Genomic DNA, 20,997 nt, shown 5'->3' on the forward strand with positions numbered 1-20,997 from the left:
CCCAGCAGGTGATGTTGCTGAGATGAGGAGGACTCAGTAGGTGATGTTGCTGAGATGAGAGGGACACAGCAGATGGTGATGTTGCTGAGATGAGGAGGACCCAGCAGGTGATGTTGCTGAGATGAGGAGGACCCAGCAGGTGATGTTGCTGAGATGAGGAGGACCCAGCTGGTGATGTTGCTGAGATGAGGAGGACCTAGCAGATGATGTTGCTGAGATGAGGAGGACCCAGCAGGTGATGTTGCTGAGATGAGGAGGACCCTGCAGGTGATGTTGCTGAGATGAGGAGGACCCAGCAGGTGATGTTGCTGAGATGAGGAGGATCCAGCAGGTGATGTTGCTGAGATGAGGAGGACCCAGCAGGTGATGTTGCTGAGATGAGGAGGACCCAGCATGTGATGTTTTTGAGATGAGGAGGACCCAGCAGGTGATGTTGCTGAGATGAGGAGGACCCAGTAGGTGATGTTGCTGAGATGAGGGCGACACAGCAGATGGTGATGTTGGTGAGATGAGGAGGACCCAGCAGATGTTGTAGCTGGGATGACGAGGACCCAGCAGATGTTGATGCTGATGAGGAGCACCCAGCAGATGTTGTAGCTGGGCTGAGGAGGACCCAGCAGATGTTGATGCTGGGATGAGAAGGACCCAGCAGATGTTGTAGCTGGGATGAGGAGGACCCAGCAGATGTTGTAGATGGGATGAGGAGGACCCAGCAGATGTTGTAGCTGAGATGAGGAGGACCCAGCAGATGTTGTAGCTGGGATGAGGAGGACCCAGCAGATGTTGTAGCTGAGATGAGGAGGACTCAGCAGATGTTGTAGCTGGGATGAGGAGGACCCAGCAGATGTTGTAGCTGGGATGAGGAGGACCCAGCAGATGTTGTAGCTGGGATGAGGAAGACCCAGCAGATGTTGTAGCTGGGATGAGGAGGACGGAGCAGATGACACACTGATGTGGAGGACACAGCAGATCTTATAGCTGAGATAGTTGGTAGCAGAATGAGGATGGAACCGGTGTCCTGTGATGTAATGTACTGGATGAGATGTTACCTGCAGTGCATTATGGCGCCTGCATTGTCTTCCACCTGTCACTTGTAAAAGAGAACCCATGGAATAGGCGGTTCTCCTGTACAGACATCGGCGGCTCCTGTGCTTCTGGTGATGACAGCAGCTCATCCAGGGGTACATTTTCCCTGATTGTAATTGGGGTCTATGAAGAGAAGATGAATCAGATTAATCACATAATAGACAAGTAAATGCTGAGCTAATTGGCAATTTGTCACTGTATGTGCCATAAGGGAGAATAATAAGTAGATAGTGTGCAAGCTCTCCCGTTATTCTATGTTATGCTATCCTGTAAGCTGCATGATAACATAATACACCAATATATTAATACAGAGCTCCTACTAGAAATGACAAAATGACGTTACAGAGATATGTAACCGAAGTGACGAGATGCGTGGCTGATTTTTGGGTTATTATTACATTATAGGGCTGGTTTTCCTTTGTACATTATAAATGCATTTGACAAGGAAAACATAACAGTAAATTTGTAGAAAGTAACATAAATAAAGTAAACATTTATCTGTATTTGCAATTGAATTACTAGCTATGAGAGGTCCTCTAAGAATCATTAATGCTCCCGTATGGCCTAAAGGAAAGTGCACTGGTAGCCTGTAACAGCACTGTAATTCCTCATATTGGCCAGCAGGGGCCGAGAGGAAGCGATGAATGGAATTTTCAAAAACATTCCACAAAATATTCTCCTCAATCTGCATTTGGCCACAAAAGGGGCCTATTTAACATTCAATCATATGATAGTTGCGGCATATCTCCCAAAAACACCCATTTTTGGGGGGGTTGGGTATGAGATCCCGGTGGTCAGATGTCGCTGGTCATAATACCGACAGCGGCATCCAACAGTCAGAATTCCGACACCCATAAGGAAATAAGGTAAGACTAATCCTTACCCCCTAACCCTCCCTCTCCGGTGCCTAAACTTAAGCTCCCCCTCCCCGCACCCTAAACCTAACTTCCTCCACCCTGCACCCTAAACCTAACCTCCCCCTCCCTGCACCCTAAACCTAACCCTCCCCCCTAGTGCCTAACCCTCACCCTAATGCCTAACCCTAACCCCGCACTCTAACCTCCCACTTATGCCTCATACTTTCCTTCTGGATGCCGGCGGTCGGGATTCTGGTGCCGGCATCCCGATTTCGGTGACGGTATTTTGCCTGTGGGGATGCTGACTACATCCCTCTTCGGGGAATGCTCTCAAATATTAAGTATCACCCTAATGTATGATTGAGGGGCCACAGCAGATATCTCCATATCTGTCGCGATTCCTCCATTTCCGACAGCAGCCGCAGCCCTCATAGGTTTCTATGGAGACTGCGTAGCTCTCAGATTTACCAAGCTGATAATGGCATTAGCCTCTGTAGCTTATGGGCTACATTTGCCGAAACATTATTACCAGTTAATTATACAGCGCACACATATTCCGCAGCGCTTTACAGGGAATATTTGGCCATTCACATCCGTCCCTGCCCCAGCAGAGCTTACACTCTATATTATCTATCCCAAACACACACACACACACACACACTAGGGTTAATTTTGTTGGGAGCCAATTAACCTACCAGTATATTTTTGGAGTGTGGAAGAAAACCGGAGTACCTGGAGGAAACCTACACAAGCACAGGGAGAAAATACAAACTCCACACAGTTAGGGCCGTAGTGGGAAACAAACCCACGACCTCCGTGCTGTGAGGCAGTAATGCTAACCATTACACCGTCTGTGCTGCCCTAATCAGCAGGACTTCGAAAATCTGTGACACAGAATATTCTGCCACGAGATTCGCTTTTGTGTGACAAGTTCCTACAAAGGGCTCTATTTATTAACATTATTTTGACTAAAATAAAGTGATAAAGGCTGTTTTGTGTTGTCACACCCTTTTCACATTATTTTAGTTTCACCTAAAGTTACTAAAGGGCAATTGGAGGAGAATTCGTAAAATTCTACTCCAACCCCTAAGTATCACTTAGTTTTAGTAAAGCAGATAACATTTCCTATAATTGTAATGGGAAATTTGATCTGACCAAAGTTACTAAAAATAAATTGTAAAAAATACCGGGGAAAGCCCGTGATAATACCGCCACCTGGAGGTGGCGTTATCCAGGGTCCCCCCGGGTTACTGGACTCCTGCTCCGCTCTAACGTGGAGAGCAGAGCCGGGAGCCGGCCCCAGTGATCAGGTGTGTGGTCTAAACACACCGCAAGCTGATCTCTGCTAAACAGACCACACACTGATCACTGCTACACAGACCACACGCTGATCACTGCTAAACAGACCACACGCTGATCACTGCTACACAGACCACACGCTGATCACTGCTACACAGACCACACGCTGATCACTGCTAAACAGACCACACGCTGATCACTGCTACACAGACCACACGCTGATCACTGCAATAAAAAGTAAAAAAAAAAAAGTAAAAAAAAAATTAACTTACCCGAGTCCAGGGACCAATGGTCGGGGCTCCGGTGATGTCTCCCCTCCGGTCAGCTGGTCTCCCATGCTGCACTGCGGCCTAGTCATCAGGTGATCAGGTCCCAGTGCAATACGGGATATCACCTGACCGGAGGACATGGAACACATCACCGGAGCCTGGATCATGCAGATAAGTGTAATTAAGGGAGAGGGTGGGTCGCTGGAGGGGGGGTCACGGGGGGTCTGCGATTGCGGGGGCAGGGCTTAACGATGGGGGTGGGGCTTAGCGCCAGGGGGGGTAGCAGCGGCGGACGGTCGGCGCATGCGCGGGGCTCTAGTCGCAGTATTTTTTTGCGAAAATACAGTGACTAGTGTGCGGAGGGGATTCGCAGGGACAGAGCTCTGTCTAGCAAATCCCTGTGATATTGAGAATTCAGTCGGTAATATCACACTACAATCTGCATTACAAATGTGGATTGTAGTAAATAGAGCTCAAAGTCACTTATCTCTCCTCATCATCATCATCATCATCACTGAATCCAGCAGTCTATGGGATAATGTGGCTGCATGATAGGGCACACACAGCATAAATTCCGATCTTACATATATACTTACAGGCTGCAGTGTGAATGGAGGAGTCGTTCTTCCAGCCTCCAATTCCTCCCAGTTGATTGGGCAGAAAAATGGATGACCTGTCAGATTGGTGCACATCTCCTGCCTCTTCCTTGGGGACTTGCTTAGGAGCTTTCGTAGAGATAAACAGAAACGTATAGGCTGTTATTGGCAGACAGGCACCATTAGACCAATTTCATCCTTTTCGTTATGGCATTTTATTCTCAGGACGAGAGGTATAAAATCCTTTACCTCCTTTACCTTTGTTATTCAACTACATCTGCTGGAGGCCAATTCAACGTAACTGCTATTCTTCTGGCAAAATAACATTTGTGACATTAATTGCCTGTGGAACAGCACCCGGCAGCCGTAAAGCTGTTGCAGAGCTGCCTGGATCTTCCTTAGAACATTGCGGGCATTCAGCTTTATCCAGCTGCCCTGCCCCCTCACCATGATGTCATGACAGCACATGTTTGGGGGTCAGGGCTGGCAAAGGGCGAATTCTTGCCCTGTTATGGCCCTGACTGTATCATTATTCTATATTGTATTTTATTTGAATCATTATTCTATATTGTATTGTGACAGCACATGTTTGGGGGTCAGGGCTGGCAAAGTGCAAATTCTTGCCCTGTTGTGGCCCTGACTGTATCATTATTCTATATTGTATTTTATTTGTATCATTATTCTATATTGTATTGTGACAGCACATGTTTGGGGGTCAGGGCTGGCAAAGTCCGAATTCTTGCCCTGTTATGGCCCTGACTGTATCATTATTCTATATTATATTTTATTTGAATCATTATTCTATATTGTATTGTGACAGCACATGTTTGGGGGTCAGGGCTGGCAAAGTGCGAATTCTTGCCCTGTTATGGCCCTGACTGTATCATTATTCTATATTGTATTTTATTTGTATCATTATTCTATATTGTATTGTGACAGCACATGTTTGGGGGTCAGGGCTGGCAAAGGGCAAATTCTTGCCCTGTTATGGCCCTGACTGTATCATTATTCTATATTGTATTTTACTAGTATTTGTCTGAAAGTGAGTCCTCCAGGAGAGGACACAATATGGCAAGTAATATTATAACTAAAGATCTGATGATTGAAATGAAACCCTTTTTCTGCCACTGCTAATCCAACGCCAATGCAGCCAGGTCTTCTGCGTGCCTCACTTCATGCCTAGCTAATAATGGCAGCAGCGGCGTCCCTCCCCACGGTGTCACCTGGTGTGGGAGGGGATGCTCCTGCCGCCGAAAAGGGGGTGTGGCAGCACAGGAAGGAGCGTGGTCATGTGGGAAGGGGCGTGGCCTCACATCCCGAATGCTGTAGTCCTGATTGCTGTGCTTTTTACCTCGGGGGGGGGGGGGGGTGCAGGAGGTGCAGACTGCCCTGTGTACAGTGCTGGCTCCCTCACAATGTCAGGAGCCGAGTGCTGCACTTAGTACTACAGTGCAGCACCCGGCTTCTGTCACTGAGGGGGAGTCTGCACCTTGGCGGGTGACACCCAGGTGCAGCCCGTACCCCCCTTGTGACGCCACTGAATGACAGATAGAAGCCATGTCATAATATCCAAAGCCTATTCCAACTGCAGCTTCATGATAGCTGCCCTGTAAATGGGGCAGTCTTCTCATAGCAATCTTCTCACCCGGCCGTCACCAATGAGGGCTATGGCTGTAACTAGGTGGGAATCCTATGACTGCAGACACTTATAGCCTATGCCTTTAGTGTGCGCTTAGTTATAATCTAGGTCTTAGTTCCTCTGTGACTCCATGTTCTCTATAGCCGTGTATATACTCACTCTATGAAGGATGTTCCGGATCTCTGGATCGAGGTTCTTTGGATACGTCGGGGCATCATAGATGACAGAATACCCAATCTTGGTGGACTCCTCACCGGCATAAAATGGGTAGGACCCAGTGGCCATCTGATAGAAAATTACCCCAAATGAGAAGATGTCTACCATAGAGTCATAGGGGGCACCACACATTATCTGTGACAACACAGAGAAACAAATGGTTAGTACATTGTCCATCCTGGCAGGAGGCACCGAGTTAGGCTTTTATTTGTACATACTGGTCCTGACGCGCACGCTGCTGCGAAAGCTTTAGCGTCATGTGTCCAGGGCCGGCCCTTGGGGCTTTCGATCCGCGCGGTTGAGTATGGGCGCCACCCCATAGAGGACAAAATTCTCCCAACCATCCCCAATTTCAGCGGGACAGTCCCGTTTTTCAGGCACTGTCCCACTGATCCACCTGCTGGCCTAAGTGTCCCACGGCATAAAAGTTTATAATGGTTTGCGCTACTAGAGTGTATGTATTGCCTTTAGCTGCTAAGTGTCTCTCGGGAGGTTGGGGACCCCCACGGCCGCAGCTCTTCTTTGCTAAGCATGTGCGTGGCGTCTATTCAGAGCAGGAAGCACAGCCACTGACCTGAAACGGGAGGCTTGGCATATACGGGCACGCCCCCAAGTAACCTAATCTAGGAGAGTGTCCTATGTAAATCAGGCCACACCCCTTTTCAGACACAAACGGCGTTGCTACGTGCAGGGAAGTTACGGGCGCCGTCCCGTTCTGGCGCAGGGCACTGCTCCTCCTGGAGCTGGCCCTGCATGTGTCGTCCTTTCCCTCTCCAACTAACTAACCATTTCTACACAGATACACTATGCTAGTCATGAGCCACATGTTATAACCCAGTTAGAAGAACCAGCAATGTATTGGTCAAATAGCTGAGGCACGAGGTTTTGGAGGGGGCAGTAAAATGTAGGAAATGTATTAAGCAATGCAATTTTTTTTTTAGCTTTATTCATCTAAATTAGTATTTTTTTTCCTACTGATAGTGACAATAAAGGTGAAAATGTCAATATATGTGTTTTGTATTCAGAATGTCTAGAGCAGTGGTGTCAAACTCGGGCCCTCCGGCTGCAGTGGAACTACACATCCCAGCATGCTCTGCCACAGTTTTGCTAGTAGGGCATGCTAAAACTGTAGCAGGCCATGCTGGGATATGTAATCCCACAGCAGCTGGAGGGCCCGAGTTTCACACCACTGGTCTAGAGCAGGCCTGGCCAACCTGTGGCTCTCCAGATGTTGTGAAACTACAAATCCCAGCATGCCCTGCCACAGTTTTAGCATGCCCTAATAGCAAAATTGAGTCAGGGCATGCTGGGACTTGTAGTTTCACAACAGCTGGAGAGCCACATGTTGGCCAGGCCTGGTCTAGAGCATGAGTTACTGTAGTTATCCGCCTCAGTAAGCAGAGGCCCAGTACTGCAAATATCCTTCTTTATATACTAACTCTCAGTCCACAAATAATGCAATAGTCAAAGTAACTCTGGAAACTGTCTCCAATGTATTATCCTGGGACAGCACAGGTGGCGTAGTGGTCAGCATTACTGCATCACTGCGCTGAGGTCATAAGTTTAATTCACAGTCAAGGCCCATTTTTGTGGAGTTTGCATGTTCTCCCTGTGTTTGCATGGATTTCCTCTCACACTACAAAAACATACTGGTAGGTTACTGGGTTCCTGATAAAAGAAAAAAAAAATAACCCTAGTGTTTGTTATTCAGTTCCACGCAGGGGCGTCTTTAGAGAGGAGGAGGCCCATGTGCATCCCCTGACACAGGCCCCTTCCTCTCACTCCAGTGGCCGGCAGTCGACTGACGCGGCTGGCCGGCCACCGCAAAATCAATAGACTCTGGGCACTAGAGTGTGCCCAGGGTCTATTGCGCAGATCGCAGAGGAAAATGGTGCAGCCGCCATTTTCCTGGTGGCCGCGGTGGGCATTTTCTGGCGTTTGAACAGCGCTGGGAGATCCGACACAGGACTTCGGAGGGGTAGGTAATACAAATTATGGGTGCAGGGTGTGTGGTGTGGGCCCCCCTGGACCCAGGGGCCCGTGCGCACTGCACACGCTGCACCCATTATAGATATGCCCCTGGTTCCACGGTGATCTCACATTAATTACTGGAGTCATTTTGTGCTCGTCAGTATAATTAGATGCAGCCAGCCCTGTCCATGTAATAAGGGACAGCATAGGAGGTGAGTCTGGGCCCAATCATGCTCTGGACAACAACATTAAAGTGTGTTGGGGGGGGGGATTATCTACAGACATACGGCACAACAATAAATGAGAGATAAATATGGATATGGCGATATGAGGAGCCTGCAGAGGATGAATGTGTTACTCACCTCTGGGGCCATGTAACCTACGGTCCCGGCACACTCCCTGATTTTCTTATGGCCATGGATATTCTTCACAGCCAGGCCGAAATCGGCAATCTTCACATGGCCGGCTGCGTCCAGGAGAACGTTTTCCGGTTTCATGTCCCTGTGAGGAGAATGAGTGTAAGTTCTGTCGGTCAGAGAACTACCAGCTGTAGAACTTGGATTGTTGTGGAGAAAGGTCCCCAGAGTCACATAATAAAAACCATTAGAGTGTCACCGTGCGGGATGCAGCTTTGCAGATTCTGCGGTCAAATCTCCCAAAATGACTTTTTCGCCGCATATGCACCAAGCTCCGGAATTTGATACATTCTGGGGTTTGGATGTACAGTAGTAGGCTCTTGTGGTGTGTGACCAGTGTGGTCGAAGAGGGGCACCACCCCCATAGAGGGTACACCCCAACATCCCGATTTCAGTGTGACAGCCACTTAGGGCCCACGGGTGGTCTGGTCAGGAGGTTGGGTACCCCCACCGCCGCAGCTGACCCCGGAGTCTGAATGGATGCTGTGCACATACGCGCGACATCCATTCAGTGACGAGAGAGGGCTGGGAGTAGCCCAGCTAGTGAAGGAGTGCCGGGCTCAACCCAGCCTGACATTACACTGGAGGCGTGCCATGCGGGCACGCCCCCCAAACAATGTCATTTAAGGGGTGTGGCCTATGGTAATTAGGTCACACCCCCATTTTCATTCCAAAGGGGGCGACCATCACCCGGGCGGCACAGGGCGCGGCTACCCCTGGAGCCTCCCTGGGATAACAGATAAGATGGTGCGTGGAGCGGTCAGAAGAATCTTACCCCAAATATCACGTTGATCCCCAGAAATGAATGACAAGGACATAACAGCTACACTGTAACTCTCTGAGGGGGTTACTATATGTGATCATTAGAATTGATACGTTACCTGTGAATGATCCCCCTCGTGTGCAGGAAGCGCAGCCCACATACAAGTTCTGCTGCTATAAATCTGATGAGGAAGAAAGAAAATAATTATCAATAGCAAATATTGTGAAAGTGAGATAACTGATAATATAATGAGATGGTCCATTCCCCCTGATACCGTCACCGGGCAGAAGAATGAGACACATTGTCACCCAGGCTTCCTGTACGGCTGAGTAACACAATGGAGCCCTAAGTCCAGGAGACTCTTTATTATACGCAGACCTGTCGCCATGGAAACCTATAATGGCCTGGCCTGGATTTGTTAAGCTGGGTACACACTCTGCGATCCATTGAACGCTTTATTGTTCCAATGCGGATCGGAACAACGGTTAGCGTGGATCGCATAGTGTGTAGGGCCAATCTGCGCGCTCCCTCGGTTGCATGAGATATCGTCTGGTCGGCCGACATATCGGCAAGTGTGTACCCAGCTTTAGGCTGCATAGGCCGAGCCCTACTCCATTAGATGTACAGAGGTGCTGTTACTATCTCTCATATTAATAATGATATGTACATATTATAAATGTTGGGCCCAGAGAGGCTGAATTATTACCATGTACTAATGTTATACAGATAGGATGCTATGGGGGATGGGCACCAGCATAGGCGTCTTTAAAATGGGTGCAAGATGTGCGCTGCACACGGGGTCAAGGGGGGCCCACACTGCACACCCTGCACCCATAGGTAGTTATACTTACCTCTCCGCCGATCCCGATGTGCTGCTACGCAGCGCCGGATTGGCACTACACAGCAGCAAACACTCACTGGGAAAATGGCGGCGGCCATTTTCCCAGTGATCTGCGTATGCGCAGAAATGATGTCCCTGGGAAAGTAGGCGCAGACGCCATTTTCCCGGAGACCTGCGCATACGCAGTAGATTGAATCTACAGCGCTCAGTGCCGCTGAGCCGCTGCCAGAGAGGAGGGGGCCCAAATGGAGGATGCACACGGGCCCCCTCCTCTCTTAAAATGCCCCTGGGCACCAGGCTGTGGAGATGCTATAAGGCAACAATGAAAACGAATCCTTCACCTCAGCCAGACACCGGCCTCAGCACCGAATGTACCCATTGTCACTATTACCTTGTAGTACTGATGTCACATGGGGCTCTGCGCTGTATGAATTGGTCCAGGTCTCCCCCATTCAGGTACTCCATGATGAAAAGGACATGGTCCTGTGTAAGAGACAGAGAACATGGCATCAGTTACATGTATGCACATTACTCTCGCACACAGCAGACAATACTCACCATACTTGCCTACTCTCCCTACACTCGGCCGGGAAGGTCCCAAAAATTGGGTGGCATTCCCAGCCACCTGGAACAGTGGGAGAGTCTCCCAGATAGCTGCTACTCCCACCCCCCACCGCAACTCTTTTCGCAGCCGTCAACTTGAGGGTGGTCCGGGAGGGGGGCTGATTCGCGTAATCTCTGCATTGTGTAGCGGGGGGTGGGGCCACGATGACAAGGTGACATTCCCGCTCCCTCCTATGCTGCATCATGTCATGCCACACCCCCTGCTATGCTGGCCATGGCCACGCCTCCTTACAAGAGAAGTAAATAAAGAAAAAATAGTATTTGCGACCGCAAGGGTAAGGGGTATGCCCCTCAGCCAATCCAGGGGGTGGCGTACGATCACGGCGATCACTCCCCTTCCCTCCGCTCATCCAGAGGAGATTTGTGCTGCCGTCTGGGGGGGGGGGGATACAGGCTCCTGCCACTGACAGGTAAGGAAGGGGCGGGGCGGCAAGCTCTGGTGGAACGGTAACCTGACAGGAAAAGTGTTACCGCTACCACAGCAAGACCGGTTGTATTATTACCTTATTCCTCATATACCTTGCTCAATTCATTTACATAATCTATATATTTGCAATAAAATAGCCAGCAAGCTGTGGCATTGGATAGTCTGGCTGTGACCTGTAGGAGGGAGGTGATACATACAAGTGTCTGAAAACAAGAACTGTTATAAGGAACCGATGAGATACAATCAATATTTTATTTTTGTTAAGCGAAGCTGTTACTCGGTGTAATAAGACGTTAGTCATCATTGTGACAAAGACTCTTACCGGTGTCTGGAGTGCGGCATATCCGTGCGTGAAGAACGCGCTCTCCCCAGTGATTGCCAGGATGTCTCGCTCTATGAACAAGGAGTCCCTAAAGTCGGTCACTAATGTCCTCTTTTGTACTATTTTCACAGCCAGCTGCTGTCTGGTGATGGAATGGGAAGCCAGCAACACCTGGATGAGACAGAGAGTGAGGACTGGGACCCCAGGGAGCGGTGCAGTATGTAATGCAGGGTGGGCGATGCTACATCACAGGTACTAAGGGACAGAAGCACTGCGCAGAGGGCCTCAGCCGCTGTCTGGTGATGGGATGGGAAGCCAGCAACACCTGGATGAGACAGAGAGTGAGGACTGGGACCCCAGGGAGCGGTGCAGTATGTAATGCAGGGTGGGCAATGCTAAATCACAGGTACTAAGGGACAGAAGCACTGCGCAGAGAGCCTCAGCTGCTGTCTGGTGATGGAATGGGAAGCCAGCAACACCTGGATGAGACAGAGAGTGAGGACTGGGACCCCAGGGAGCGGTGCAGTATGTAATGCAGGGTGGGCTATGCTACATCACAGGTACTAAGGGACAGAAGCACTGTGCAGTGTTTCCCAGCTGCTGTCTGATGATCGGATGGGAAGCCAGCAACACCTGGATGAGACAGAGAGTGAGGACTGGGACCCCAGGGAGCGGAGCAGTATGTAATGCAGGGCAGGCGATGCTACATCACTGGTACTAAGGGACAGAAGCACTGCGCAGAGGGTCTCAGCCGCTGTCTGGTGATGGAATGGGAAGCAAGCAACACCTGGATGAGACAGAGAGTGAGGACTGGGGCCCCAGGGAGTGGTGCAGTATGTAATGCAGGGCGGGCGATGCTACATCACAGGTACTAAGGGACAGAAGCACTGCGCATAGGGACTCAGCTGCTGTCTGGTGATGGAATGGGAAGCCAGCAACACCTGAATGAGACAGAGAGTGAGGACTGGGACCCCAGGGAGCGGTGCAGTATGTAATGCAGGGCGGGCAATGCTACATCACAGGTACTAAGGGACAGAAGCACTGCGCAGAGGGCCTCAGCTGCTGTCTGCTGATGGAATGGGAAGCCAGCAACACCTGGATGAGACAGAGAGTGAGGACTGGGACCCCAGGGAGCGGAGCAGTATGTAATGCAGGGCGGGCAATGCTACATCACAGGTACTAAGGGACAGAAGCACTGCGCAGAGGGTCTCAGCTGTGGAGTTGCAGAGCCTGCGGAGCCGACACTCCCAGAGATCATTGTACAAACAGAAGGTGACAATAAAACTGACCACAGCGTGAGAATGTGCCCTCACTGTGCCATCTGTAATGTTATGGTCAGTCACCGCACCCCACATGCACTAACATCAGGAAGTGCTGCCTGTCGCTGCAAGAGACCACTCCCCCACCCTGGGGACCCCCTACACATAGCTACATCATCAGCATGGGGGGGGGGAGTGCTATAACATTTCTTACTGGGGTTTCTGTGTGGCATAATGAGTACTGGGGGCACTACAGTGGGCTTATCACATTTGTGTATACTTTTTAATAACATCGCCAGCATATATTGATTATATTATTGGGGCCCGCACAAGTTAGTTGTCCTGGGGCCCCCACAAACCTTAATCCAGCCATGCAGGAACAGTCCAAAAACAGATATGGGGGCAGAACAAGGAATACGCTGCTGTTTCCAGATTTGCCTTTTCATATGGACCCCACTGTATTTATAATGGCGAGCGCCCATTGTGTATATAATGACTGATAAATATATGACGTAGCAAGTAACGTTCTTATGTCATCAGACGGTCTGTTCTGTCTGCCTACTGATCACTTACCTTCCCGAAACTGCCCTCGCCGATTTTTCCATGGAAGGTTAAACTTCCCAAGGGGTGAGAGGCAGCCGATGGCTCCTGGGGGGTCTTACTTCCACCTTAATAAACAGAAATCAGCATTTTTAACTGAAATTAACTTTGTGTTTTTCTGTAGTACCCAGTCAGTATATTATTACGTGGCTTTATGGGATGCATTCGGCATCCCGGTGGAGGGGATGCCGACGCTCACAATCCCGGCGTCATAATACCGATGCTGGGCAGAATACCAGCTCCAGCATCCTCACCACTGGGATGCCGAAGGTTAGTAGTGGGGGGGAGGGTTAGGTTTTAGGGGTTAGGGTTAGGCACTAAGGGGGGAGGGTTAGGTTTAGGGTGTGGGGAGGGGGAGGTTAGGTTAGGCACTAGGGGGGGAGGGTTAGGTTCAGGCACCACAGAGGGAGGGTTAGGGTAAGGGGAGGGGAAGGGTTAGCATACCGACCACCAAGTGTTGGTATGTTAACCCTGTCAGGATCCAGAATACTTGCCGACTATCTGGCTGCTCCTTCCAGGAGCGAGCAGCCAGATCAACAGTACGGGGGGGCATGGTCGGGACAAGGGGGAGTGGCCAGGTGAGTGACAGCACTTGTGGGCATGGTGGGGGCGGGGTCATGCGATCTCAGCAGTTTGTCCCCGCCCCCGCTACACAATGTTGATAAAATAGGCATTGTGAAGCAGGGGGCGGGGCCAAAAGGATGCAAATCGCAAAACCACCACCCCCCCCCCCCCCCCGCAGCAGGGGTTGCATGGGTTATTGCGGGTTGGATAGGAGGGGTGGCCGGCAGCCGGGAGAATTGCCTGCCTTCTCAGGAGGTCGGGAGCGGCACCCGATTTTCGGGAGGCTCTCGACCAAATCGGGAGTGTAGGCAAGTATGGATCCAGGCGTCGGGGTTCTGACTGCCTGGGTCCCGACTGTCGGTATTACATACCGATTCCGGCTCTTTTAACATATGTTCTTGGGGCATGACAGAGAAGGAACAGATTAATAAGGAGTACAACATTGGATAGGACAATAGAACAACAAGGTGACCGGTGCTGCAGATAGTAATTATTATATAATAAAGCGTGGGCGGAGAGCTGGGTGATAAGGAAAAGATGTGACCAGCGGTGAGAGGTGTGAGAGGGGTAAATACATTACACCTATGACAAGTTCATAGTGGTGATACTGATTACAGAGAGAGAAGGAAAAGCGAGGCTGCCTATTAGTGCTCATGTCCACATTGCGCCTGAGCCAGAGATGGACGCAGTACACACAGCAGAAGCAGCAGCGTCTTTGGATGCAGCTGCTATGTGATTATATACTAATGCTGCAGGAAGCGTCATGACTGTGTGATCCGCTGCTGCGTCAGAGGATCTGCTGCTGCGCCACCCCCTCCCCGCTCCCAAATGAGCACAACCTGTCAACCAGGCTGTGGCTAAGGGGGCACCGCATGCAATGAGGCAGGACCCGCTCTGCACAGGCTCAGTCCCCCGGCCATCGGGTTTGCGTACAACCCTGAATCAGGCCCAGTAAGGGAAAGAGCAGGTTTAGCAGGGAAATGCGCCAGTTTGCTGCTAGATCACAATGAATTACCTGTAATATATAAATGTTGGCGCTATGTACATAGGGCCTGATTTACCGTTGCACAGGAGAGCAATATGATCATGTCACATAAAATGTATCGCACGGCGCAAGTGCACGATTTGCGCCAGTTCTGCGAGCTGCAGGTAAAAAACACTTTAGCGCCCCTTGTGCTTGGTGAGGCGGATCTGGGTCTTCATGAGCAAGTCCAGTAGCATAAGATAACTTGCGCCTCCCCGAGCAGCGCACATATTTAGGATTAGAGCTACGGCTGACTCGTGCGCTTGTTTTTGGTGCTTACACACAGCAGTTATTGGTATTGGGTGGAGGGGTTCTCTTTACTCATGTCAATTGCACATTGGGCAGGGAGAATGAGGAGGCTGCTGCTCCTGAGTTGCGGTCTCCTTTCTGTCTCTGCAAGGGAGGGGGGCCGATCTGCCTGATGGGGACAAATCCGGCCCTACCCCTTTTCAGCCCGCAGGGCAGAATACTTTGTGAATAAATTGTTGGGAAGGGGTCGTAGCAACACCTCCTCCAGTACCCGGACCAGTCTTTGCCATCAACAGCCCTGACAGCATTACTACTGTACCTTACACCTCACGTTATTACAATACATTTGATATTCTGAAATAAAAATAATTTACCTGTTGTTGTCTTAAATTTCTTTTTACCGCCTGTGTCCTCACTTGTGTGAGACCGCTTATTGCCCCTCCGATGTGACACAGCTATGGCTGTACTGATGGGCGCACTGGGTCCCTCGCCTGGGTCTTCTGGCTTCTCCACTTTCTTTTTTTTATTCCTCCCATTGTCCCCCATCTTGTCTAAGGGCCTCTTAATGGCCGCTCTGTTTCTGCTGGTCTTATCCACCTTCCTCCTCTTATTAGGGGCCTCGTCAGATGGCTTCTTAGATCTAGTCTGACTCTTTTTGTTCTTCTTTTGGAGAGTCTTTGAGGCCGACTCAGCTGCCCGGTTCTCCTTGCTCACCTGAGCGCCTCCTTCCTCTAGGATATTGGGAAGATCTCCTCTCGCCTCACGTACATCCTCCTCCTTATTCCTCCCACTGTCCGCCATCTTGTCTAAGGGCCTCTTAATTGCCGCTCTGTTTCTGCTGGTCTTATCCACCTTCCTCCTCTTATTAGGGGCCTCATCAGACGGCTTCTTAGAAATAGTCTCACTCTTTTTGCTCTTCTTTTGGAGAGTCTTTGAGGCTGTCTCAGATGCCTGGTTCTCCTTGCTCACCTGAGTGCCTCCTTCCTCTACGATATTGGGAATGTCACCTCCTACCTCACCTACATCCTCCTCCTTATTCCTCCCGATAGGAGCCTCTAGCTCCTCTGCAGCGCACCTGTTCTTCTTTGGTCGCTTTCTCTTTTTCGTTCTCATGTTATATATTATATAATAAACTCAAGTTCGCTAAGCACAAGAAAAGCACCTTACCACTGGAAATGGTGAAGATACAAAGAGGAAAATTATGTTGACAAGTCACTGAGCCAGCAGCCAGGTGACATCACAAAGCAGTTTGTGACATCACTGTCCCTAACACTCTTGGTTCTAAGGGTTGAGAATCTTTGGGGCTGTGTCTTATATATATATATATATATATATATATATATATATATATAATTATATATAAATTATATATACACAGTCACACACACAACAAATAATAAAACTCTATATGGCAAACTCGCCACTACAGTGCAGGTTTTGAGGATATCCATGCTTGAGCCCAGAAGGTTAAATCAAATTGGCTGAGGTGCTAATTAGATCACCTGTGCTACAACATGGATATCCTTAAAACCTGGATTATAATAATGGCGGAGTTTGGAAACCTCTGTCAAATGTGATGTCATGTGTACTATTAAAAAGTCAAATGATGAATAAAAGTGTCCTTTTGAAACAGTGTCAGTCTAGAGTGATTAAACTAGCTCATTCGGCTTGTCCTCATTGGAATCCCAATATTGGGGGTTGGTGCATCCCATACAATCTGAAAGTATATATATATATTACTCCCAGATCCAGCTAGTCTTCCATAGGCCATTTTTCTGACTTTCTCTTATTATTCTCAACTGGCATTAGACGGCACTAAGGTCATACAGGATCGCCAAATTACTGCCCACCCTCTTCCTAGTACTCACTATGGCCTTCTGGGCAAGCCTGGGACTAGCACATATGCAGTGATTCCCCGCTAGGCTTTAGGTTCATTAATGACACATGAACGGGACCCCAGGCACACCCAGAGGAACAGAGCGGGGGGGGGGAGGCGTGATGTGGATAAAGCACTGACCCATTGCGCTGCCATGTGAATGGTGTTCTGATTCAGTAACAGAGCTGCATATCTGCATATTGGTACCAGGGAGTATCTTAAAATGTTCCCTTCTCTCTCCCATCCCGATCCCTCATTGTGTGGCTGATTCAATGACAGATCCATCCCCACCCTGTACATGTCTGCATCTGCTAGTGACTAAGGGACACTTTGTTCTCTAGTGGCATAATATCCTGGTCCCAATCACCATACTATAAATCAGTGCCCCCCCCGCACAATACAACGATACAAATGACTGCACAATAATATTGTACAATAAAGGGGAGGACACTACACCGACTGCACCACTTCCACTATGGACTCTAGTCATGCAGCAGGGAAAAGCCCAGGACCTTCATCCAGAGGCGACCCTAGGTTTTAAGGGGGCCCCAAATGAAAAATTAAAACAGGCCCCTTAAAACAATGTTGTATATAAAATATGTAAAAAAAAACAAATATTATGGGGGTTATTTATCAAACTGTGATGAGCCTCAGACCTGGCCATACTAGCCGACATTCTGGCTGCCCCCTCTGGGTTGGCATAGAGGGGGAGTGTGGGACGGCATAGTGGGCGGGGGACGTGATGCAGCATAGGGGGCGTGGCACGGGGCATGACGCTGAACTGGGGGTATAGCAAGGTCGTAACCGTGCAGTAGTGTCATCTTGACCCAGACCCGCTACACATTGCCAAGAATACCAGCACTATGAAGCAGTGATGGACTGCGATGATGCGATTTATCGCGAATCACATCATCGCCCCCACTATTCATTCACGTAAGGGGTACATTTATCAAATCTTGGAGAGAGATAAAGTACCAAGCAATCAGTTCCTATCATATTCCAGGCTGTGCTAGGAAAATGACAGAAATTGATTGGTTGCGATGGGCAAGTTCTCCACTTTATCCCTCTCCAAAGGGTATATTTACTAAAGTGAGAGTTTTTAGAAGTGGAGATGTTGCCCATAGCAACCAATCAGATTCTAGCTATTATCTTTGTGTACGGACCACCCGATATATATATTGTGCTGTCGCATCTTGCGTCACTGGGTGCACACATCCCCGGCTTAAGAACTGGTTAATCTGAACCACGTGTGGACTAACTGCCACCAGCACCTACTGGTGGCAGTTAGAAGTGGAGATGTTGCCCATAGCAACCAATCACATACCTCCCAACATGACCCTCTCCAGGAGGGACACAATGCTCTGGTCCTGGACTTCCCCGGTAATTTATGATTGGTGGTGGCTCCAGAGGTGGGGCTGCAGTACAGTCCAAAGTTCAAATAGGGGAGTCACACCAACTGCCACTGAGTCCCAGCCAGTGATGTTTGGCAGCGTGTGACATGACAGTTGGTGTGACTCCCCTATTTGAATTTTGAACTGTGCTGCAGCCCCGCCTCTTACCAGGGAAGTCCAGGACCAGAGCACTGTGTCCCTCCTGGAGAGGGTCATGTTGGGAGGTATGCAATCAGATTGTACTTATCATTTATCTAGCACTTTCTAGAAGATAATAGTTATAATCTGATTGCATTGCATTGTAGATATGGGGTTGGTGGCCACAATGACGCAAGCCACCCAATCATTCTGTTGTGTGCAAATGTGTACAACATGTGTCTAAGATGATAGACAGACAGACAAAAGTACAATAATAAAAAAAAAAGAAAATCTACTGTTATCAATTAATTGAATACAAGTTGTTTCCCCCCCCCCCGTGTGTTTTGGGGTGATTCAGCATTGCACCCTGAATGGAGATTACCGATAATCGTGAATCTACGCATGCACAGGACCCATTCCTCGACTGTACAGAATGGGTCCTTCGTAAACTCACGCAGCCCCTTCGCTGTCTGTGACAGGCAGAGGCATTTAAGTGGTGGTGCGGGGACATGGCTGGCTGGTGTGCAGGCAAATGGGTGTGTGTCTGTTTCGTTTTATGGGAATGGTAAGGGCCTGGACTGCGTAGAGGGACACAGTTTCTTGGTCTGCAAACTGGCCAGCCTGAGTAAAGTGAGACTTACTTAGCTGGCTGGTGGCCTGGCGCTATGGTGACCGATGGTCGCTATCGTGATCCCAGCCTGTGATCTCGTTTGCAGCGCTGGGCTTGAAAATGCAGCAAGGGGTGTCAGGTACATTTGCGTTCAACGCTGAATCAGCCCTAATGACTTCTAAGCTATACAAAGCTAACCTATAATAATTACACAGAATGGTAATGAAATACCGGCGGCTGTTTTTCAAATCCCGACAGCGGATGCCCAACAGGATGAAGATCCCGACTGGGACAGGTAAATACACTAACCCTCCCCTGCTCCCCCCCTAACCCTCTCTAAGTGGTGCCTAACCCTAACCTCCCCCCGGGGGTGCCTAACCCTAAACCCCTCTTACCACTCCCTAAACCTAACCCTCCCGGGGTGTGCCTAACCCTAATCTCTCTCTGAGGGTGCCTAAATATGGGTGCCTAACCCTAATCTCCCTCCCAAAAACCTAACCCCGCTAGATTCCCTAATCCTAAACCCCCCCCCCCCACACGGCCAATGCTAAGGGCACCCCAGACTTACCTTTGTTCGGGCTGGCGTCCTCGGCGTTCTGGCATCAGGATTAAGATAGGCGTCGGTATTTCGACGCCTAATTTAAATCCCTTGCCGGGATTCCAATGTCGGAATTGAGACGGACGGCCTTGCGGCCGACAGTGTCATAACTACATCCCAATTACACAACACATGATATATTCAAACTCTAAAGATTTATTTTTTTTAACAATTTTAAAATATATATATTTTTTTTTAATAAACCCCAAAAATAAAAAAAATGAATGAAATAAATTGGACAATCTCTTCATCGTCTCCTGCATGCGGCCCAAATAATGGCTCATGAGCTGCGATTCTTCAAAAACTGCCTTTATCCACTCAGGCCTCTGACGTTCTGCATCTGAAAATGAAAAATGAATAAAGCAAATCTGCATATTTCTGTCACTTTATGTACAAATGCAAACAATAACATAAAATACAAACTTATGCACAAAAGTAAGCATAGTAAAGATTAAATTTAAAAAAAATTATATACAGTAAGTCTAATGCAGGGTGCACACCTGACGATGTGTTGTCAGGCGGATTTGAGGACATATCGTCTGCATTGGCCAGTGTGTACCGGCTATGTCGCTGACGATAGGTGGTCCCACGCGATGTCAGCAACATTGCCCGGCGGACCTGCATGCATGAAATTTGTTGCGTTTGATAAATGGTGCAGAAGCAAACAGATGACAGTTGGTAGATGATTTGCCGGAGCACCATTATCATACGCAACAACTTTCAATATTTCTTGTGAATGTTTTAAACTTGATGATAAATGTGGCCCTTACATTCAAATTATGATTTGCCTATAGATTTAGATCAGGGGCGTTTCAAGAGAGTAGGGGGCCCGTGTGCAGTCTCCGACACGGGCCCTCTCCTCTCTTTCTGGCGGCCGGCAGCGCACTGAGTTGTGCGCGGCCAGAGCCGGAGCTATAGACTCTGGGCACTAGAGTGTGCCCAGAGTCTATAGTGTATGCACAGGTCACCGGGAAAATGGCCGCGGCGGCCATTTTCCAGTCGTTTTACAGTGCCAGACCCCTGCACAGACGTGGGACGCCATAGAGGTAGGTCATATTATGGGTGCAGGGTGTGCGGTGTGGGGCCCCCCTGGACCCAGGGGCCCATGTTACCTGCACCCATTATAGATACACCCATGATTTAGTGCCAGATTCAGAGAGGTATGTTCATCCAAGGATACTTAATAACATAAGTTATGCAATATGTATTAACATACGTTAAGCCATACATGCCTACTTTCCCAGAAGTCACGGAAGGCTCACAGTATTTCGTGTAACCCCCCTTACCCCCAGTAGAGATGGCATTTCTCCCGCATTTTGCCCTCTTCCTAGTGAAGTGGATAGAATGGAGAGAATTTCCATG

At 49.1% G+C, this 20,997-nt stretch overlaps 1 protein-coding gene across 1 annotated transcript; it reads right to left on the minus strand.

Annotated features, from left to right (window-relative positions):
• Window positions 1-1,059: 1,059 nt before the first annotated feature.
• On the minus strand, window positions 1,060-16,135 carry LOC148542284 (protein kinase C delta type-like). The gene is made up of 9 exons (XM_088469456.1): window positions 15,397-16,135; window positions 13,159-13,253; window positions 11,327-11,497; window positions 10,345-10,436; window positions 9,231-9,293; window positions 8,296-8,434; window positions 5,906-6,097; window positions 4,108-4,236; window positions 1,060-1,209 (listed from the first exon to the last, which is right to left on the minus strand). Exons 1-9 carry the CDS (start codon window positions 16,133-16,135, stop codon window positions 1,060-1,062), a joined length of 1,770 nt encoding a protein of 589 aa, XP_088325582.1.
• Between the last annotated feature and the right edge of the window lie 4,862 nt (window positions 16,136-20,997).

This window comes from Taudactylus pleione, unplaced genomic scaffold (genome assembly GCF_031769625.1).
Source record: "Taudactylus pleione unplaced genomic scaffold, aTauple2 ptg000013l, whole genome shotgun sequence".
Taxonomy (NCBI): domain Eukaryota; kingdom Metazoa; phylum Chordata; class Amphibia; order Anura; family Myobatrachidae; genus Taudactylus; species Taudactylus pleione.